The 14,976-nt window shown below is 47.1% G+C and overlaps 7 protein-coding genes across 7 annotated transcripts; 5 read left to right on the top strand and 2 right to left on the bottom strand.

Annotated features, from left to right (window-relative positions):
• Positions 1-539: 539 nt before the first annotated feature.
• I302_103543 (uncharacterized protein) lies at positions 540-3,005 on the top strand (the record flags this gene model as incomplete). The annotated part of the gene is made up of 4 exons (XM_019188910.1): positions 540-2,080; positions 2,190-2,286; positions 2,347-2,627; positions 2,690-3,005. 4 exons carry the CDS (start codon positions 540-542, stop codon positions 3,003-3,005), a joined length of 2,235 nt encoding a protein of 744 aa, XP_019048472.1.
• A 1,160-nt stretch (positions 3,006-4,165) lies between these two features.
• Positions 4,166-6,114, top strand: I302_103542 (uncharacterized protein; the record flags this gene model as incomplete). Its single annotated transcript, XM_019188909.1, has 5 exons — positions 4,166-4,176; positions 4,239-4,560; positions 4,694-4,858; positions 4,922-5,821; positions 5,887-6,114. 5 exons carry the CDS (start codon positions 4,166-4,168, stop codon positions 6,112-6,114), a joined length of 1,626 nt encoding a protein of 541 aa, XP_019048471.1.
• A 415-nt stretch (positions 6,115-6,529) lies between these two features.
• On the bottom strand, positions 6,530-7,922 carry I302_103541 (uncharacterized protein; the record flags this gene model as incomplete). The annotated part of the gene is made up of 4 exons (XM_065869686.1): positions 6,530-6,772; positions 6,841-7,229; positions 7,284-7,766; positions 7,826-7,922. 4 exons carry the CDS (start codon positions 7,920-7,922, stop codon positions 6,530-6,532), a joined length of 1,212 nt encoding a protein of 403 aa, XP_065725758.1.
• Positions 7,923-8,594: 672 nt separating this feature from the next.
• On the top strand, positions 8,595-9,260 carry I302_103540 (uncharacterized protein; the record flags this gene model as incomplete). Its single annotated transcript, XM_019188907.1, has 1 exon — positions 8,595-9,260. One exon carries the CDS (start codon positions 8,595-8,597, stop codon positions 9,258-9,260), a length of 666 nt encoding a protein of 221 aa, XP_019048469.1.
• A 363-nt stretch (positions 9,261-9,623) lies between these two features.
• Positions 9,624-10,550, top strand: I302_103539 (uncharacterized protein; the record flags this gene model as incomplete). Its single annotated transcript, XM_019188906.1, has 5 exons — positions 9,624-9,822; positions 9,888-10,012; positions 10,087-10,094; positions 10,171-10,281; positions 10,340-10,550. The coding sequence occupies 5 exons, from the start codon at positions 9,624-9,626 to the stop codon at positions 10,548-10,550; spliced, it is 654 nt and encodes a 217-aa protein (XP_019048468.1).
• A 384-nt stretch (positions 10,551-10,934) lies between these two features.
• On the top strand, positions 10,935-12,593 carry I302_103538 (ATPase GET3; the record flags this gene model as incomplete). The annotated part of the gene is made up of 8 exons (XM_019188905.1): positions 10,935-11,019; positions 11,091-11,108; positions 11,173-11,240; positions 11,350-11,488; positions 11,565-11,658; positions 11,728-11,983; positions 12,197-12,490; positions 12,561-12,593. 8 exons carry the CDS (start codon positions 10,935-10,937, stop codon positions 12,591-12,593), a joined length of 987 nt encoding a protein of 328 aa, XP_019048467.1.
• A 334-nt stretch (positions 12,594-12,927) lies between these two features.
• On the bottom strand, positions 12,928-14,818 carry I302_103537 (uncharacterized protein; the record flags this gene model as incomplete). Its single annotated transcript, XM_019188904.1, has 5 exons — positions 12,928-12,980; positions 13,052-14,151; positions 14,232-14,443; positions 14,505-14,588; positions 14,645-14,818. 5 exons carry the CDS (start codon positions 14,816-14,818, stop codon positions 12,928-12,930), a joined length of 1,623 nt encoding a protein of 540 aa, XP_019048466.1.
• Positions 14,819-14,976: the final 158 nt, after the last annotated feature.

Here is a 14,976-nt window from a genome sequence, read left to right as displayed (position 1 = left end):
TTTGCCGCTACGAGACACAGTGGTCTCAAAAGGTCACGAATAGGCCAGGTCGCCGTATCTTTCGGTCAGTACAGTACGACGATCGGCGCCATGTCAGGTCCGGATACTGGACCTTGTCTGGCGTGGACGTTCACCGAAAAAAGGTGAAAACTCCAACCTGCCTATTTCCCCTTGGAGGGTTAGATTGTCACATCAGATTATCGGGGACGGGAAGATATATTTTGGCTGAGATTTGTAAATTATCTCGTAATTTGACAAGGCACAAGCACAGGTCAAGCACTTTTTTTTCTGGTATCATATGGGGTTCTTTGCTTTGCATGACGTGAAGATGATGGATGCTGTACATAATAGGATATTCTGCTATGGTGTAGGTGCATGTGTTGGAGTCGACGTCTCCAATTCCATCATTGATAGTTCAGTTGACAGTCATATTCGAAGCCATCAATTTTGTTAGCTCTACTAAGTTATATCTTTTGCACGCTACCTTGTGGAAATCTTCTGCGCTGCGGTCTGATAATCATCATTCGAATAGCACCAATATGGCACCAATTGTTCCCTCAAGGCCCAATAACCCCCACCGTCAATCTTCCAACACCTCCGCTTCGTCTTCTTTCCGCTCGTTGTTCACCCAGCCGAACAATAAACCCCACGAACCTCAACCAACAAAAATAGAAGACAACAGGATATTACCAGTCAAGGATTTCCCACCTCAATCAGAAAGGCGAAGATCCTCCGCACCGACCTTGGTACCTGAACCTGATTCTGATAATGTCCTATCACAGGTACCCCAACGAGCCAATACCCCTTCCTCAACTTCCACGCCGATAACGGACAACACTATCAATCATAAACGATCTCATTCGCTCAGGAGGAAACCAGTCCCCTCTCTGCTGGTTGATGAGAATCGTACAATTCCATTATCATTACCTGTCGACCATCCTTTCGCCACCAGGCATAGCAAACATGATAGTGGATCAAGTAGTCTCAAGAGCTTCTCGATCAGTCGAAGCAGTACGCCGAGCATACACAATAATCCTTTGATACCCCCTGATAGATCTGTTGGAAGGACACCTCCCCCTCCACCTAGACGAGCGGTCAACTCGCCAAAGGAAGATGAAGAAAGCATAGCGATTAGGAAGAAGAAGAATGCTAGACCTGATACGGCTGGTACGTTTGGTGGAAGGAAGTCGGTGGATGAGGATAGACCTTCGACCTCTGTTGGTGTACGCAAAGGACAACTATCAAGGATAGACAAGGAAGACGCCTTGAATGCTCGTATGATCTCACTTTCTATGGACCGGCCATTACCTCCTACACCTGTCGAAGAAGCGAACAAAACTTTACAGCCCACTACTTCCTCTTCAACTTCTCCACAAACAGCAAAACCTAGAGTCACCGGGGCTTCGCAGAAGGGTCATATTCAGATACATGCATCTGCACCATTGAGTAAGAACGAATCCTCAGGTTCTGGCACGGGAAATGGGTTCAGATCCAAGATATTTAATCGATGGGATAGCACCGAGAAAGTCAAAAAGTCTGATGCTTCTGCTATCGGCAAGGAAAAGGCTAAGGATAGGAAAGAAGAAGAAGAGTTTAGTATCGATCGTATACCGTCCAAGAAGAACCTATGGGAGGCAGGAACGTGTTTTCTGAAAGACGAGAATGGAGATTTGAAGTGTTTTGGTGATTTCTTTCCCAGGTATCAAGACGATCAAGCCAACACCCTGATTGATGACCATCAGAATCAAAACCAGAAGGGAAAAGGCAAGGGCAAGGAATCGGCATCGGCATCGATGGAAAAATCAGCTACCTATTCTGGACCCAACTCAACGCCTCAGGAAGAGAAAAAGGTGTTCAAAACTGTGATATTCTTCATAAGACATTTCTGGTGTGGACAATGCCAGGATTATACGTTCGCCTCGCTCTCGCTGCTTGATCCCGTAGCGCTGGAGAAGGCAGGCATAAGGGTTGTGGTGATTTCGAATGGGAGTTGGAAGATCATCAAGTCTTATAAGAAGTTGTTCAATTGTCCGTTCCCTATCTATGTGGATGGGCCTAGGAGGCTGTATCAGTTAATGGGGTGAGTAGATCTCTCTCGGTCATTCTTCCATCCTGCTCATTAAACCTATCTTCCATTATCTGACTTCTTGCTGAGGATTGAGACTAACAATTCCATTCAATGTGTCTAGAATGACGAAAATGACGAACGATTTCGGGCCACTGTTCAAAGGTCGTGCCGCATATCACCAACGTACCGTTCCTGGACAACTGGTACATGGATTAGGGGTATGTTGAAACCCACTCTCCCTCTCTATCACGGTCCAAGCTAATTTGAAACACCTCCAGAACGCATTCTTCCGTATGCCCTTGGCCAATCCCGGTACTCTCACTCAACTAGGTGGAGAGTTCATCTTAACTCCAGGATGGAACTGCGAGTTCGCACATCGAATGACGACGACTTCGGATCACATGGAGGCTCCAGACGTGTTGAGGCTGGCAGGATGTGCGTATCCTACTAAATCTGATGCTGTAGAGTTGGAATTGGCCGATTCGCAGAAGGCTGAATTGGAGAAGTTGGAGAAGGAGATGAAGGAATGGCAGGAACAGAGAGTTACAGAGTTAGAAAGGTGAGTTGTTGGCAATACGTTTGTTCGCTTTGTCAGTGTACTGACGATGATCGTGGAAATAGGATCCGACAGAAGAAAGCTGCTAGGCGTGGAGTAGCTTACGAACCATCAGGACGAAACTCGGAGTTTGATCTGCTGGGTGGAGTCAAAGATGCTTCCGAGACGTCCTTTGAAGACGAGGTGAACCAAGCTTTACAAGCTCCGAAGGCGCTTCAGGGTGTTGCAGGCGGGGACGAGGGTGGGGATAAAGTTTATAAGCTAGAGGACGCCTTGCAGATACAAGAGCTAAGGGAACGAGAGAAATTGGCCGCTGGGAAACTGATGTTGGCCAGAGGGAAAGGTGACTTGGAGATTCAGATAGAGAACGATAGACTGTAGAACAGACCTCATCATTCATGCATATGTCGATTTGCCATTCCATCTGACAGAAAGTTCAAGTTAGTCGGGCCGACATCTGAATACGTTCAGTCGTCTACGGCGTACGGTCCGTTCTAAACGTTTTCCATTCAATTCGGGGATTGGGCTCGATCCGAGCAGCTTCTAGGTTTTTACCACTCCACCATTGATCCAATTCTTTGGGTCATCTGACGTGCGACTTGTGTAGCTACAGTAAATGTCAGTCCGAAAATCGATCATCTGCCTTTCAATGCGATTCTCGTGCCATACTGCCGAGAACTTGTCAAACAGGCAGGTCAAGGCGTACCTCCACAAATATTCTTGGATAATCTAAATATACCTCGGCGGCCCGGACAAAATCCAGTGGAGGTGACAAGGGTTTTACCTTTACTTGCTCACAAAGGCCATGCTGTAAACCCGGTAAACTTGACTACCGGGCGAGTCTCATTTCGATCGAGACTTGAGGATGAGATTCACGCAGGAAGAGGCATATCGTCGCCAACGGTTCCAGAGCGGGTCAGGTCCGGACCGCTGACATTTCAGGGCAGAGTGTACCTTACCCCACCTATTTTGGGACGCTTGGTATCATGTGGTGTCCCAATCTGGCTTTTGCAAGCTTATTCCCTTTTGCAGTTTACGTTTGCCATCCACACATGAAAAGAGGGAAGAAGTATCTGTGTCATTCCAAGAGCGCTCGGCCCCTGTCCCCCACAAATAGGCAAGTAGGGATACGTCTCTAAGATACCCGTTTTGGCCGGGATTCAAGATCAGATTGAACCCAATCTTCAGCTCTGACCCTTCGCGCTTGATGCGCCTCTCGCTTTCGATTTGACTTTGGATTTGTCATGATGCTGCTTTATTGTCACAGATATCGTAAAAAGATACATAAAGACATTTGACGGTCCGGCGGCCCGTGGGGGTGGGAGAGACGTCTAAATTGTTTGTCTCGAGCTGATGGTCATGCTGGATTTTCTGATCTGCACATATCCTGCAAAACACATATAAATAAGGGGACATCAGATCCAGATAAAATACTTACTTTCCTCGCCTCTCGATCATCCAGCTTTGTGATCATATCAATCACACCAATCGATTGTATCTTATTAGACAAGACATTCATTCAAGAGGTATACAGTTTAACAATGGCGCTCGGGTAAGTGGCGAGATCCGCGAGTCACCATAGTGAAAGTGGCAGATCCTGACTTTCGGTTGTAGAGTTTCTGAACGCGCTGAAGAGCGACGACACGATGCTCAAGAAGCATCTTTCGCCCCAAACACCCACAGACCATGGCATGCACACTCCAGAGCGTACCTGCTGGCTGCTGTAGGGTTCATGGGTATCTTCCTATTCGGTTACGACACCGGTCTCGGTGGAGGTGTCATCGCTCTTCCATCCTTCGCCAAGGACTTCAATATCACTGGTACCAAGTCACAAATCGCTGCTCTTCAAGGTAATATCGTCGCTATTCTGCAGGGCGGAGCTTTCTTCGGTGCGCTCTTTGGTGCTCCCTTGGAAGACCGTTTGGGTAGGAAATGGGTAAGTCGGACCCTCCTCCCCCTCGCTCGGAAAAAAAAAAAAAAAAAAAAAGAAAAAACCCCCCGGAATTTTTGAATACAACGAAAAGCGATCTTGATTACATATGCTGACGACCTCTTGCCTTTGAATCTAGTCGCTTATGGTCGGTTGTTGGATTTTCATCCTCGGTGGTATCTTGCAAACAGTCACCAAGACCTCTCTCAGTCTGGTATACGGTGGTCGATTCACCGCTGGTTTCGGTGTCGGTCTGATGTCCATGGTCTGCCCTACCTACGCTTCTGAGATCGCTCCCAAAGAGGTGGGTCGGTGACTAGCTTCATTTGCAAATAGCTCTCCCGCTGACTTGACATGTCAATCTCAGATTCGAGGTCGAATCACCGGTATGTTCCAGGTAGTCGTCGTCATTGGTGTCGCCTTCTCTTACTGGATCAACTACGGTGTTACCTTCATGAACCCCGCTCGAGGAGCTATCCAATGGCGAATCCCCATCGGTTTCCAACTTGTCCCAGTCGGTATCATGGTCCTCCTTCTCCCAATCTTGAAAGAATCTCCTCGATGGCTCGCCACCAAGCACAAGGATGAGCTTGCCCTCAAGAACCTCGCTTGGATCAGGAAGCTTCCAGCTTCAGACCCTGCCGTCCAATTCGAATTTGCTGAAATCATCGCTGCTATTCGAGAGGAAGAGGCCGCTACCAAGGGTGCCTCATGGAGAGAGATCGGTGCCAAGGGTAACCCCATCCGATTTATCATCGCCTTCACCATCTTTACGCTTCAACAATGGTCAGGCCAGAACAGTATCAGTTACTACGCACCCACCATCTTCCAATCTATCGGTCTGAAAGGCGCGAAGACTGGTCTTCTCGCTTCTGGAGTATACGGTATCGTCAAGATTGTCGCCACTGCCATTTTCATCGTTTTCGGTGTAGACAGATTCGGTAGAAAGAAGCCTCTCCTCACCGGTATCGCTCTCATGAGTCTGTTCTTGTGGATTGTCGGTGCCATCTTCAAAACCCATATCCCTAACCCAGCAGCGACCACTGTCCCTCCCGCGTCCATCGGTATGGCTGTTTGCATCTACCTCTTCGTCATTCCCTACTGCTTCTCCGTCGGTCCCCTCCCATGGGTCATCTGTTCCGAAATCTTTAGTAACAGAACTCGACACTATGGGCTTATGACTGCTGCTGCCACCCAATGGGCTTGGAACTTCGGTGTCACCAAAGCTACCCCTCTTATGGTCATCAAGATGCCCAACGGTGGAATCGTGAGTTTTAATCCGATTTTCACTGCTTACCGAAGACGATGTGCTTATGTTGTGATGATTTTTAGTTCTTCTTCTTCGCCGCCATCAACATCATTTCCTTCACCCTTGCCCTCCTCTTCCTACCCGAGACTTCCGGTACCTCCCTCGAAGCTATGGATATCATCTTCGGATCAGTCACCAAGGAAGAACGAGAGGCGGAGATCGCCAGACGAGCAGGAGCTATCGAGAAGGCTTTCGATGATGAGGAGAAAGGTGTCACCTCTCACGTCGAGCACCACGATGACAAGGTATAGATCAATCATTTATATGGGTGATTGAGCTTTTGGTCGGATATAATTGGTACCCCGTCTTTCGATATATACAGTATATATAATGCAGGGATTATACGAAGGGAAACGATCAATACTGGTCTCTTCCTTACTTGAAAAGTTTCGGTAGTTTTTGTGTGATGATTGATGGAATGTATAATGTATGTGCAATTCGATTTGACAACAAGTTGAGGTTTCCCGGCCACCGATCACTATTGAATGGTAAAAAAATGTAGGATTGTTGTAGAATTGCGCACAACCAGTAGCATGAGCTAGTGGCGTTCTCCGCGAGAGCCATTTCTCAGCACAAATGCATTATTCATCAAGTAGGTATGAAATAGAAGTACAAAGCGTGGATGCATTGCGCATTCAGAGCAATCATCGTATCAAAGCTTAAATATCAATACCAAACAAGCTTCCTAAACCAACTTGACCTTCTTCGTTTCTCCTTAATCGCCATATCAACCGTATATTCCACATTATAAAACTCCCTCTCAAACTCCAACCATTTCTCGAACCTCTCCATCCCGACCTTTTCCCCGTAATTCTTTACGTACATATCGATCGCCTCGATTGCCAAGTCGGGGAATCTACCTCTCATCTCCTGTCTCTCCTGCAGCTTCGCTCTCGCCCTCTCAGCTCTCTGTCTTTCGTACTCCCTGTCCAAGGCGGCGTTATTGATCCAATATCATTCGACGGACTCGGAAGTACTCTTCGAATAGTGGCTCGAGTATAGTGATAAGCGGGTATGAAACGAATATTGGCATTTTGGATCTTGATGAGGGTGATACTCTGGAAAGTCCTGAGTTGATCGCTGATGAGGGTCTTATCGGAATCGGTCGTTTCGTCCGTTTGAGTGGTAAGTGCCGATGATTTGGACGTCGTTCGCTTGCCGTTGAGGATGGTTTTATGTCGAGGAAGCGAGAGCTCGAATATAGGTTCTAACGGGGATAAGTCCTCATCTGTATGGTCGGTACCCCAGAACGGGCTTTCTTCTAGCTTGGAGGCGACCCGGGATTTTCCTCTCTTCTTGGTCGCGGTTCTGGTAGACTTGGGCTTTCGCTGAGCCGAAGTGTTCTTATCAACTTTACCGGAAGTTTCTGAAAATGCCTTTATCAGCCATTATAAACCTCGCGTCAATGATAGCACCGCACTTGGCTTATATTGATCGTTGGCATCTCGCTTTCTCCCCCTTGACTTTTCTGTTCTTCGCATCATCACTTTCCCCTTACACTCGTACACTGCCTCCTCATGCATAATCTCCTGTACTAATTTGGCCCCACAAGCGGCCATCGTTCGTCCCTCGTCGCCAAATGGGATATCCGAAATTGGGATCTTACCCCACTTGATGCTCGTAGACGGCTCAACCTTGATTTTATACGGATTATCGGATCCATCGTTCTCGATATCCTCAGCTTTTGCCGTTTGAAGCTTGTATCCCAATGAGAGAGCTAGATCTCTATTGCAATTGGGATATCGTCGTTTATTGTATCCCATGACTGATTGGAACTCCTTCGCCTCGACTGCTTGTTTGTCGATATCGAACTCCTCAAAACTCGAGTGGCCAGAGTGAGATCGGGTGGTACTGAAAATGAGAGAGGGAGTAGGACTCGAACTGGTTAAGGAGCAAGAGCTCACTGCGGTGGCAAAAGCTCGTCAGCGGGTGCAGATGACTGATTGAGTGAGGGGGACTTACGGGTAGGTTTGAAGTCATGACTTTCCGGAAGTTCGTGTTTGGAGGGAAGACTTTCCAAGGACATCGATATGGATGGGGGACAGGAATAGTAAGTCATCGTTATGGGGTCGGTGTGGTCGCCACCACATATGTCCAGAGATGATATCCTAAAGTGGGCAATTGATCATGAAGTATTGCGAGTTAATAATTTATGTATCGTAGGCTTGACGTGTAAATATGAATGTGAAGGGAAGTAAAGAGAGAGAACGAAATGTATCTTAAATCTCATTTGTAACTCTTACATGCATGGGCGATACTGAACCAGCAAGGAATAATCGAAAATATAGTTCGAGCTTCCGCACCGCAATGTCAAGGATTTGCCACGATTATACTTCAGAGCTGTACATACTATGATTACGACGCTGTTTCAACACCTCATCTGGTGTAGTAGTGACATCCGGCATCAGTTCGGCAGAACGACAAACTTACTTTTCCGAATTGATGGGTCTGGAGCGTAGCTGAGCTGATCTCAGCTCTGCTGTTTTGAAAGATGTGGAAGATCGGTCTCGGCCGGTTCAAATGGTAGTGCGTGCAGACCTGTCGAACTTTGAATGCCATATATCGCTTATCGTATCGCTCAATTGAAGGCGAGAGGCTACCACGATTAGGCGGATCAGCGATATATCTATATACAGATACATATCTTGACCGAAGTAATTTTTTGTTCTTCTTCGCATCAGCCCCCATCTCCTTGGTCATTATACGAGACATACATACAGCGATCACCACCATGTCCAAAGCAGTACCTACCAAATCACCCTCCCGAGCTCAACCAGTAGCACCCGACTCTTCTCTGCTCATCCCAGTGAACGCCATCCGACCAACTTCCATCCACTTCGCACCTACCGTACAAGTCACGATATATCAATACGTCAATACCGACAACGACCAAGCTCATGGTATAGTCAGCCCTGTACTTTCCGATCACATTTCCACTGTTCCGCCTCTTGCTCCTGGACCTTCCATCCTTCGCCTTGTTACCTGTAACAGGAAACATTATCCAGTCACTCAATGGCCATTGACACCCAACATCTCCATCAACGATACCAGAACGATCTGTTCCAGCGATAAAATCTCCTTCGACTGGCCCATCAACGTCCACTGCTTCATACCTAACATGAACGGACCCCATTGCTCCCTCATTGGCTCGGGTCACCTCCGAAGAGATGACATGACCATATATCAACCTTACGAAGGGGAGCTGACGATATATAACCCTGAGGTCAGTGCTCGTAGAGAGGAACAACTTAAAAAGGATAAAGAGGAGAGAAGACAGAGACGTAGAAGAAGGAGACATAGGAGGGTCAAGAGGTGGATCACTGCGATTGAATTCGTCTTGCAATATCAGGTGTTAAGGATCAAGGATTGGGGGCGACGAATCTCCATTGACTTTTGACGGTTTACAGGATGGTGAAGCAGAGATAAATAGAGCATGAGGTATTTTTGGGTTTGATGAGAATGCATGATTCCTTAAGCTTTCGACGATTGAAGTCCATTGTGCCCGACACTCAAAACATGCATGAGAGCCTTTCGATTGTTGAAAGGTAGACCTAACAGTGAGATTGAGATGAAGGTTAATTTGCCACTCTATTGGAATGTCATGAGTCATGTGCCTGAAATCCCACACTCAGCCAAACCAACATGAACATCACTCATCCGTCGTTTCTTCCACTTAATGTTCTCACTTATACCTGCATTGGCATACAGATCCTACCACTCTGCTCACTACACCCAAAGCTTAGTAATCACGGCCAACACCATGCGATCAGTCCTCCCTGCGAAGTACTACTACTTCTTCTGGGTGGTAGAATCAGTCTTGACCATTGCCGGAGGTCTATCAGCAATAATCAACCCGGAGGACTTCGGACGATATCAACTTTCTGATAGCATCGAGAGACTTACTGTCGGTATCGGAGGAAGTTCAAGAGGACAAATGGTGATATCTCAACTTGGATCATGTACGTACTTTTCGTTGCAGGTCGGTGACTTCGTATGGATAGCTGAGACTATGTACATGTCACAGGCTTCATCCTCTTAGCGATGATATCGCTTTCTCTTGTGTATCTGTTCAAGAAGCATTTAGACGATAGACCGGCACTGTTGGAGAAGATGATGAAAGGCCTATTGGTTCCTCTTGCCATTGCTGATGTGAGTAAAAATGCCAGGAATCACTTTTCAGCGGATACTGATTTGCTTAAATCCATCTTATCGACATCGTGTAGCTACTACAGTGAGTTCCTGGTGTAAACTTCATAATGCTGGTCAACAGGATGCACAGACTGACAAACTCCTTCCTACTCGCTTAGTGTGTTTGTCACACTCATCCCATTGCCCATCTCTCACCTCAAATCCCCATCAGAGTGGACGCACATCATCCACTGTACTGTCTGGATCACATTGACTTTGTTCATGACCAGGTAAGCCTCAGTTTTCATCCCCTTACGATGCTTCAGCTGATACTGCTTCCGAATGCAGAGTGTGCTGGCTTGTCGGCATCGGGAGACCATCAGCAAGATCGTTGTCTGTGGCTCGACCGTCCAGCCCGCTGAGTAAAACAGGTCAAAGGCGTATACCTCTACCTAAAACGGACTCCGAATTAGTCATTGAGCAGGTGGTGCCCAAAGAAGCAGAGGCTGAAGGAGCGAGAAGGAGGAATACGCCTAGGAAGACACGTTTGGTAGAATGAGATCCCTAGGAGAAGGCAGTGAAGATGGGGTCTTGGTTTAAAATGAAGAAGTTTCTGGACAAATGTAATTGTAGGAATAAAATCATCATAGCGTAATGATATAGCTCGTGCATTTTCTCTTGAGCCTGCCCACGTCTGTCCATACTCGCTCCTCGTTCAGCATGTACTCGTCTTTATTCATGACCCTCGGATGAAACGGACAAGATGCTGTTGCAAAAGAGTAAACAAAGGGGAATGAATGAACCATGACGATGTGGAGGCTCGTTGTCGATTGTTTGCCAGCGTTTTCCTTGTCAACCATCCCAACCACCAATCGATGATATCCATCAACCTTGAACTGTATTCGCATGAACAAATCGTACGACCTCATACCATCAATCCATCATGGCAGCAGTTGTAGAAGGCGATCTCTTACCGCCCACTCTCCAAAACATTCTCGATCAGAAGAGCTTGAAATGGATCTTCTGTGGTGAGTTATGCTCAAGCATTGGCTATCCACGTTGAATGATAACAGCTGAATACAAAATTCCTTGTTGGTAGGTGGTAAAGGTGGTGTCGGTGAGTATGAAATGCATTACTCCCGGCAAGGAGTCGGGGGAATAAGGCTTACAGCTCTTGATAGGCAAAACGACCACTTCGTGTTCCCTTGCTGTCCAGCTAGCAGCTTGTCGAGATTCCGTGCTTCTCATTGTGAGTGATGATTCCCTTCTATCCTTGCGTGTTATCCTCTCTCTCAAGCACGTATCTTCCAATCGCTCAAGTGATCTCGTTGTGCTGATCTACTCAAATCCCCCATCAGTCCACCGATCCAGCCCACAACTTGTCAGACGCTTTCTCTCAAAAGTTCAGCAAAGATGCGACAAAGGTCAACGGGTTTGATAACCTGTTCGCGATGGAGATTGACCCCAATGGGAGTTTACAGGAGATGATTGAGAACTGTGAGTGCATGTCATCGTCTTCCTCCTGTATCTTTTCGAGATAGAGTACAGCTGATCAGGTCATACTTTTACTCAGCTGACCAAAGCGGTGGGATGGGTGGTATGATGCAGGACCTTGCTTTTGCTATTCCCGGTGTGGATGAAGCCATGGGCTTTGCAGAGATTATGAAGTGAGTCCATTCAAGTCAATTTTCTTCACTGTTTTCTCGGGACTATCGTTGATAGAATTCTGCTTTTAGACACGTCAAATCCATGGAATTCTCAGTGATAGTCTTCGACACAGCCCCGACAGGTCACACTCTCCGATTCCTCTCTTTCCCCTCCGTCCTTGAGAAAGCTTTGGGTAAATTAAGTACCCTCAGTGGAAGGTTCGGTCCAATGCTGAACCAGATGCAATCAATGTTTGGAGGTGGTGGACCACAAGAAGACATGTTTGCGAAGTTGGAGGGTATGAGGGAGGTCATCTCAGAGGTTAACTCTCAATTCAAGGATCCAGTGAGTGTTGATATCAACCTGTAATATATGTATTGGCCCGTTGTCTATTGATCTCCCAATTTCCTCGCCCCTCTTTCCTCCTCTGCTCCCCTGTCCGTTCTCGCCTTGCCCTTACCTCTTTCCCCCTTCTCTTCCCCTCTCTGTCCACTCCCGCGTGAATGTCGCCTGACAATGAAATGTCGCTACCGAATACTGATCATTTCATGTGTCTAGGATAAGACAACCTTTGTCTGTGTCTGTATCTCTGAATTCTTATCACTCTACGAGACCGAACGACTTATTCAAGAACTCACATCATATGAGATCGACAGCCACAACATCGTAGTCAACCAGTTGCTCTTCCCAAAATCTACCGACAACTGTCAACAATGTACTGTCCGTCATAAGATGCAACAGAAATATTTGAACGAGGCTTACGAATTGTATGGGGAGGATTTCAATATCGTTAAATTACCATTGTTGACGGAGGAAGTCAGAGGCACAGATAAGATCAAGGAGTTCAGTAAGGTGAGTTTAGCGTTCCTTCAGTCTTTCAATCAATGATGAGATCTATGCTGATACGTGTGTACGCTTCAAGATGCTCATTACACCTTACGTTCCTCCTCAATAGATGTATCTAGAGTTGTCGTATAGGGTTGACGGGACGATGGGGAGCTCTAGGGTGGATGAGGAAGGTATGCACCGTTATGTACTGATTGCTCAAGAACAAGACATCCGATTATGACAATGCGAATCGCGTAGCATCGCTAATGGAGACACTTGTACTGACCGACTATAATTCCTACAATAATTTACCAATAAGATTACCGAGATCCGACACTTTAACCTTCATCGCGATTTGATTTGTACAATATTCCCAGCGTATTCCAGAATGTTATCAACAAAAACATGCACCCAGATTCCTAGCATCCGTTGATTCCGATCACTTGATAGCTAATTCGATCTTAGTAGACGTACACGAATTCATCGTTCTTGAAGTCGGTCAAATCGAGTAATGCTGGATTGAGTAGAATTGTCAGTCCTTATGAATCGTTAAAAGTTGGATGAGAAAATACTAGGTGGACTTACCATTTTGACCGAGAGCGTCGTTGTGTTCATCCGAGCCATAGGCTTGGTACTTGTCTTCCATGGAGGTATCCTTGATGTACTTGGGTTTACCATGTGCGACTCTCTGGTTCTGTCTTTGCTTGTTGAAGAAGAACAATAGGACGACTTGAAGACCAACGCAGGCCAACATCGCGCAGAAGATACCCAACGTAGTCTTGAGACCGGGGATGTAATGGGGCTTGTCCTTGTCGGTGAAGATGGCCGGACCGACGATGTTACCTACTGCCGAGGCAGCGTTGAAGATTGACATGACAGCTGCCTTCTTGGTCTGCCCAGCGGTGTTACCGGCGATCCAAGCGACTACCATTGGGTTACAGCCGAACAAGAATGCCAAGAGGTAGTACCCGACCAAAGCAACCGCGATCCTCAAGTGCCCCCGGGTGTTTTCAACGTAGAGCAAGGCAAGACCGACAATCACCACGGTGATGAAGGCTGCGAGCATGGCGGACTTCAATCGGAATTTGGTGGCTGCGTAGCATCCTACCATGATGGCGATGATCTGGAGGAAACCGAATGGCATGTTGAGAAGGGAACTGATGTTCTTGCTGAATCCGAAACTACCGATCAAGGTAGGTCCAAAGTAAGTAGTGACCGCCGCGCCGACGTTGTTGCAGAGGGTAAGAGCGAGCCAGAGGTACGTCTTGGGGTCCATGAAGAGTTCCAAGACTTGTTTCCACTTGAACTCGTTGGTACCGGTACCGGTGTTGTTGGCTCTCAATCTCTCAATGGCTTTGGCTTTCTCCTCTTCATCGAAGAACCTCGCTGAGGCGACGTCCGAGTCGATCATAAACCAGATAACAGGAGCAGTGAGGACGGTGATGATACCTGAGATGATGAAAATCAACTGCCAGTTGTGAATGTGGGGTGATTTGACGTGTCCTAGACCAAATGAGATGAGAGCGGCAACGATGGTAGCCATTCCGTTGGTGGAGTACCAAGCTGCTACTCTGAGTGGTTGTTCGGATCGTCGGTACCATTGGACGGTAAGAAGTGAGAAGAGGGGGAGACATCCCGCTTCGAACAGACCTAGTAATGCCCGACAGGCCAGGAGGCCAGCGAATCTAGGTATTGGGATATGAATCAGCTATAGGAACAAGCGAAGAGGCAGTAGATGGGTAAAACAACAGGAGAATCAACCCACGTCGAGGAAGCTGCCATACAAGCTTGGGATAGACCCCAGCAAAAGACCATACCCGTCATTAGATGTCTGGCGGGCACTCTGACCAGCAGATAGGAACTGAAAGGTTGCCAACCGAGTTGCACAATGGCGTTGATCATTGAGAGTAACGAGTATTGATTACCATGTAAACCGACTGTGGTAGACATGCCCAAGTTATTGGCGTACCCGAGAAGCTGGCGATCAGATCAGCTTTGTTCACAGTTGTTGATGATGGCAGGTATGTAGTGAACTTACTGTCTTATCGAAGATCTGTAAAAAGTAGACCCACATGAGGATCGACAAGATCCTCTTATCCGTCTTTCGTCTGATCCTGGCATTCTGTTCGTAAGATCAGCTGGAGTCCAGACACGGGCTTCGCTTTGAGATGGACTCACATCCTCCTCTGTAAGCTCTACTCTCTCCTCTCCGACGTATTTCAAAGCTCTATCGCCATGTTTGATCTCGGCGGTCGTATGATGATGAGCTTCATGCTTGAGGTGATCATCTCCAGCTTCGATATGGCTTATCTCGGCTTTGTCTTCGATTGGGTAGTTGTTATTGTATGACATGGTTGCACGGTGAGGGTCGAATGAGAAGCTCGAAAGTTTGACGAGATCATGGGATGTGATATCATGATTGAGGATCCTGAAAGCTTTTATATCCTTTGGATTCAGCCTGGATTCGGATGAACAGCCGGATGGATCTTCAGAGACATGGCAAGTGTCGG

This window comes from Kwoniella bestiolae, chromosome 2 (assembly GCF_000512585.2).
Source record: "Kwoniella bestiolae CBS 10118 chromosome 2, complete sequence".
In the NCBI taxonomy this organism is placed as follows: domain Eukaryota; kingdom Fungi; phylum Basidiomycota; class Tremellomycetes; order Tremellales; family Cryptococcaceae; genus Kwoniella; species Kwoniella bestiolae.
The sequence above is the reverse complement of the archived record's forward strand: the minus strand, read 5'-3'. Positions and strand labels throughout refer to the sequence as shown.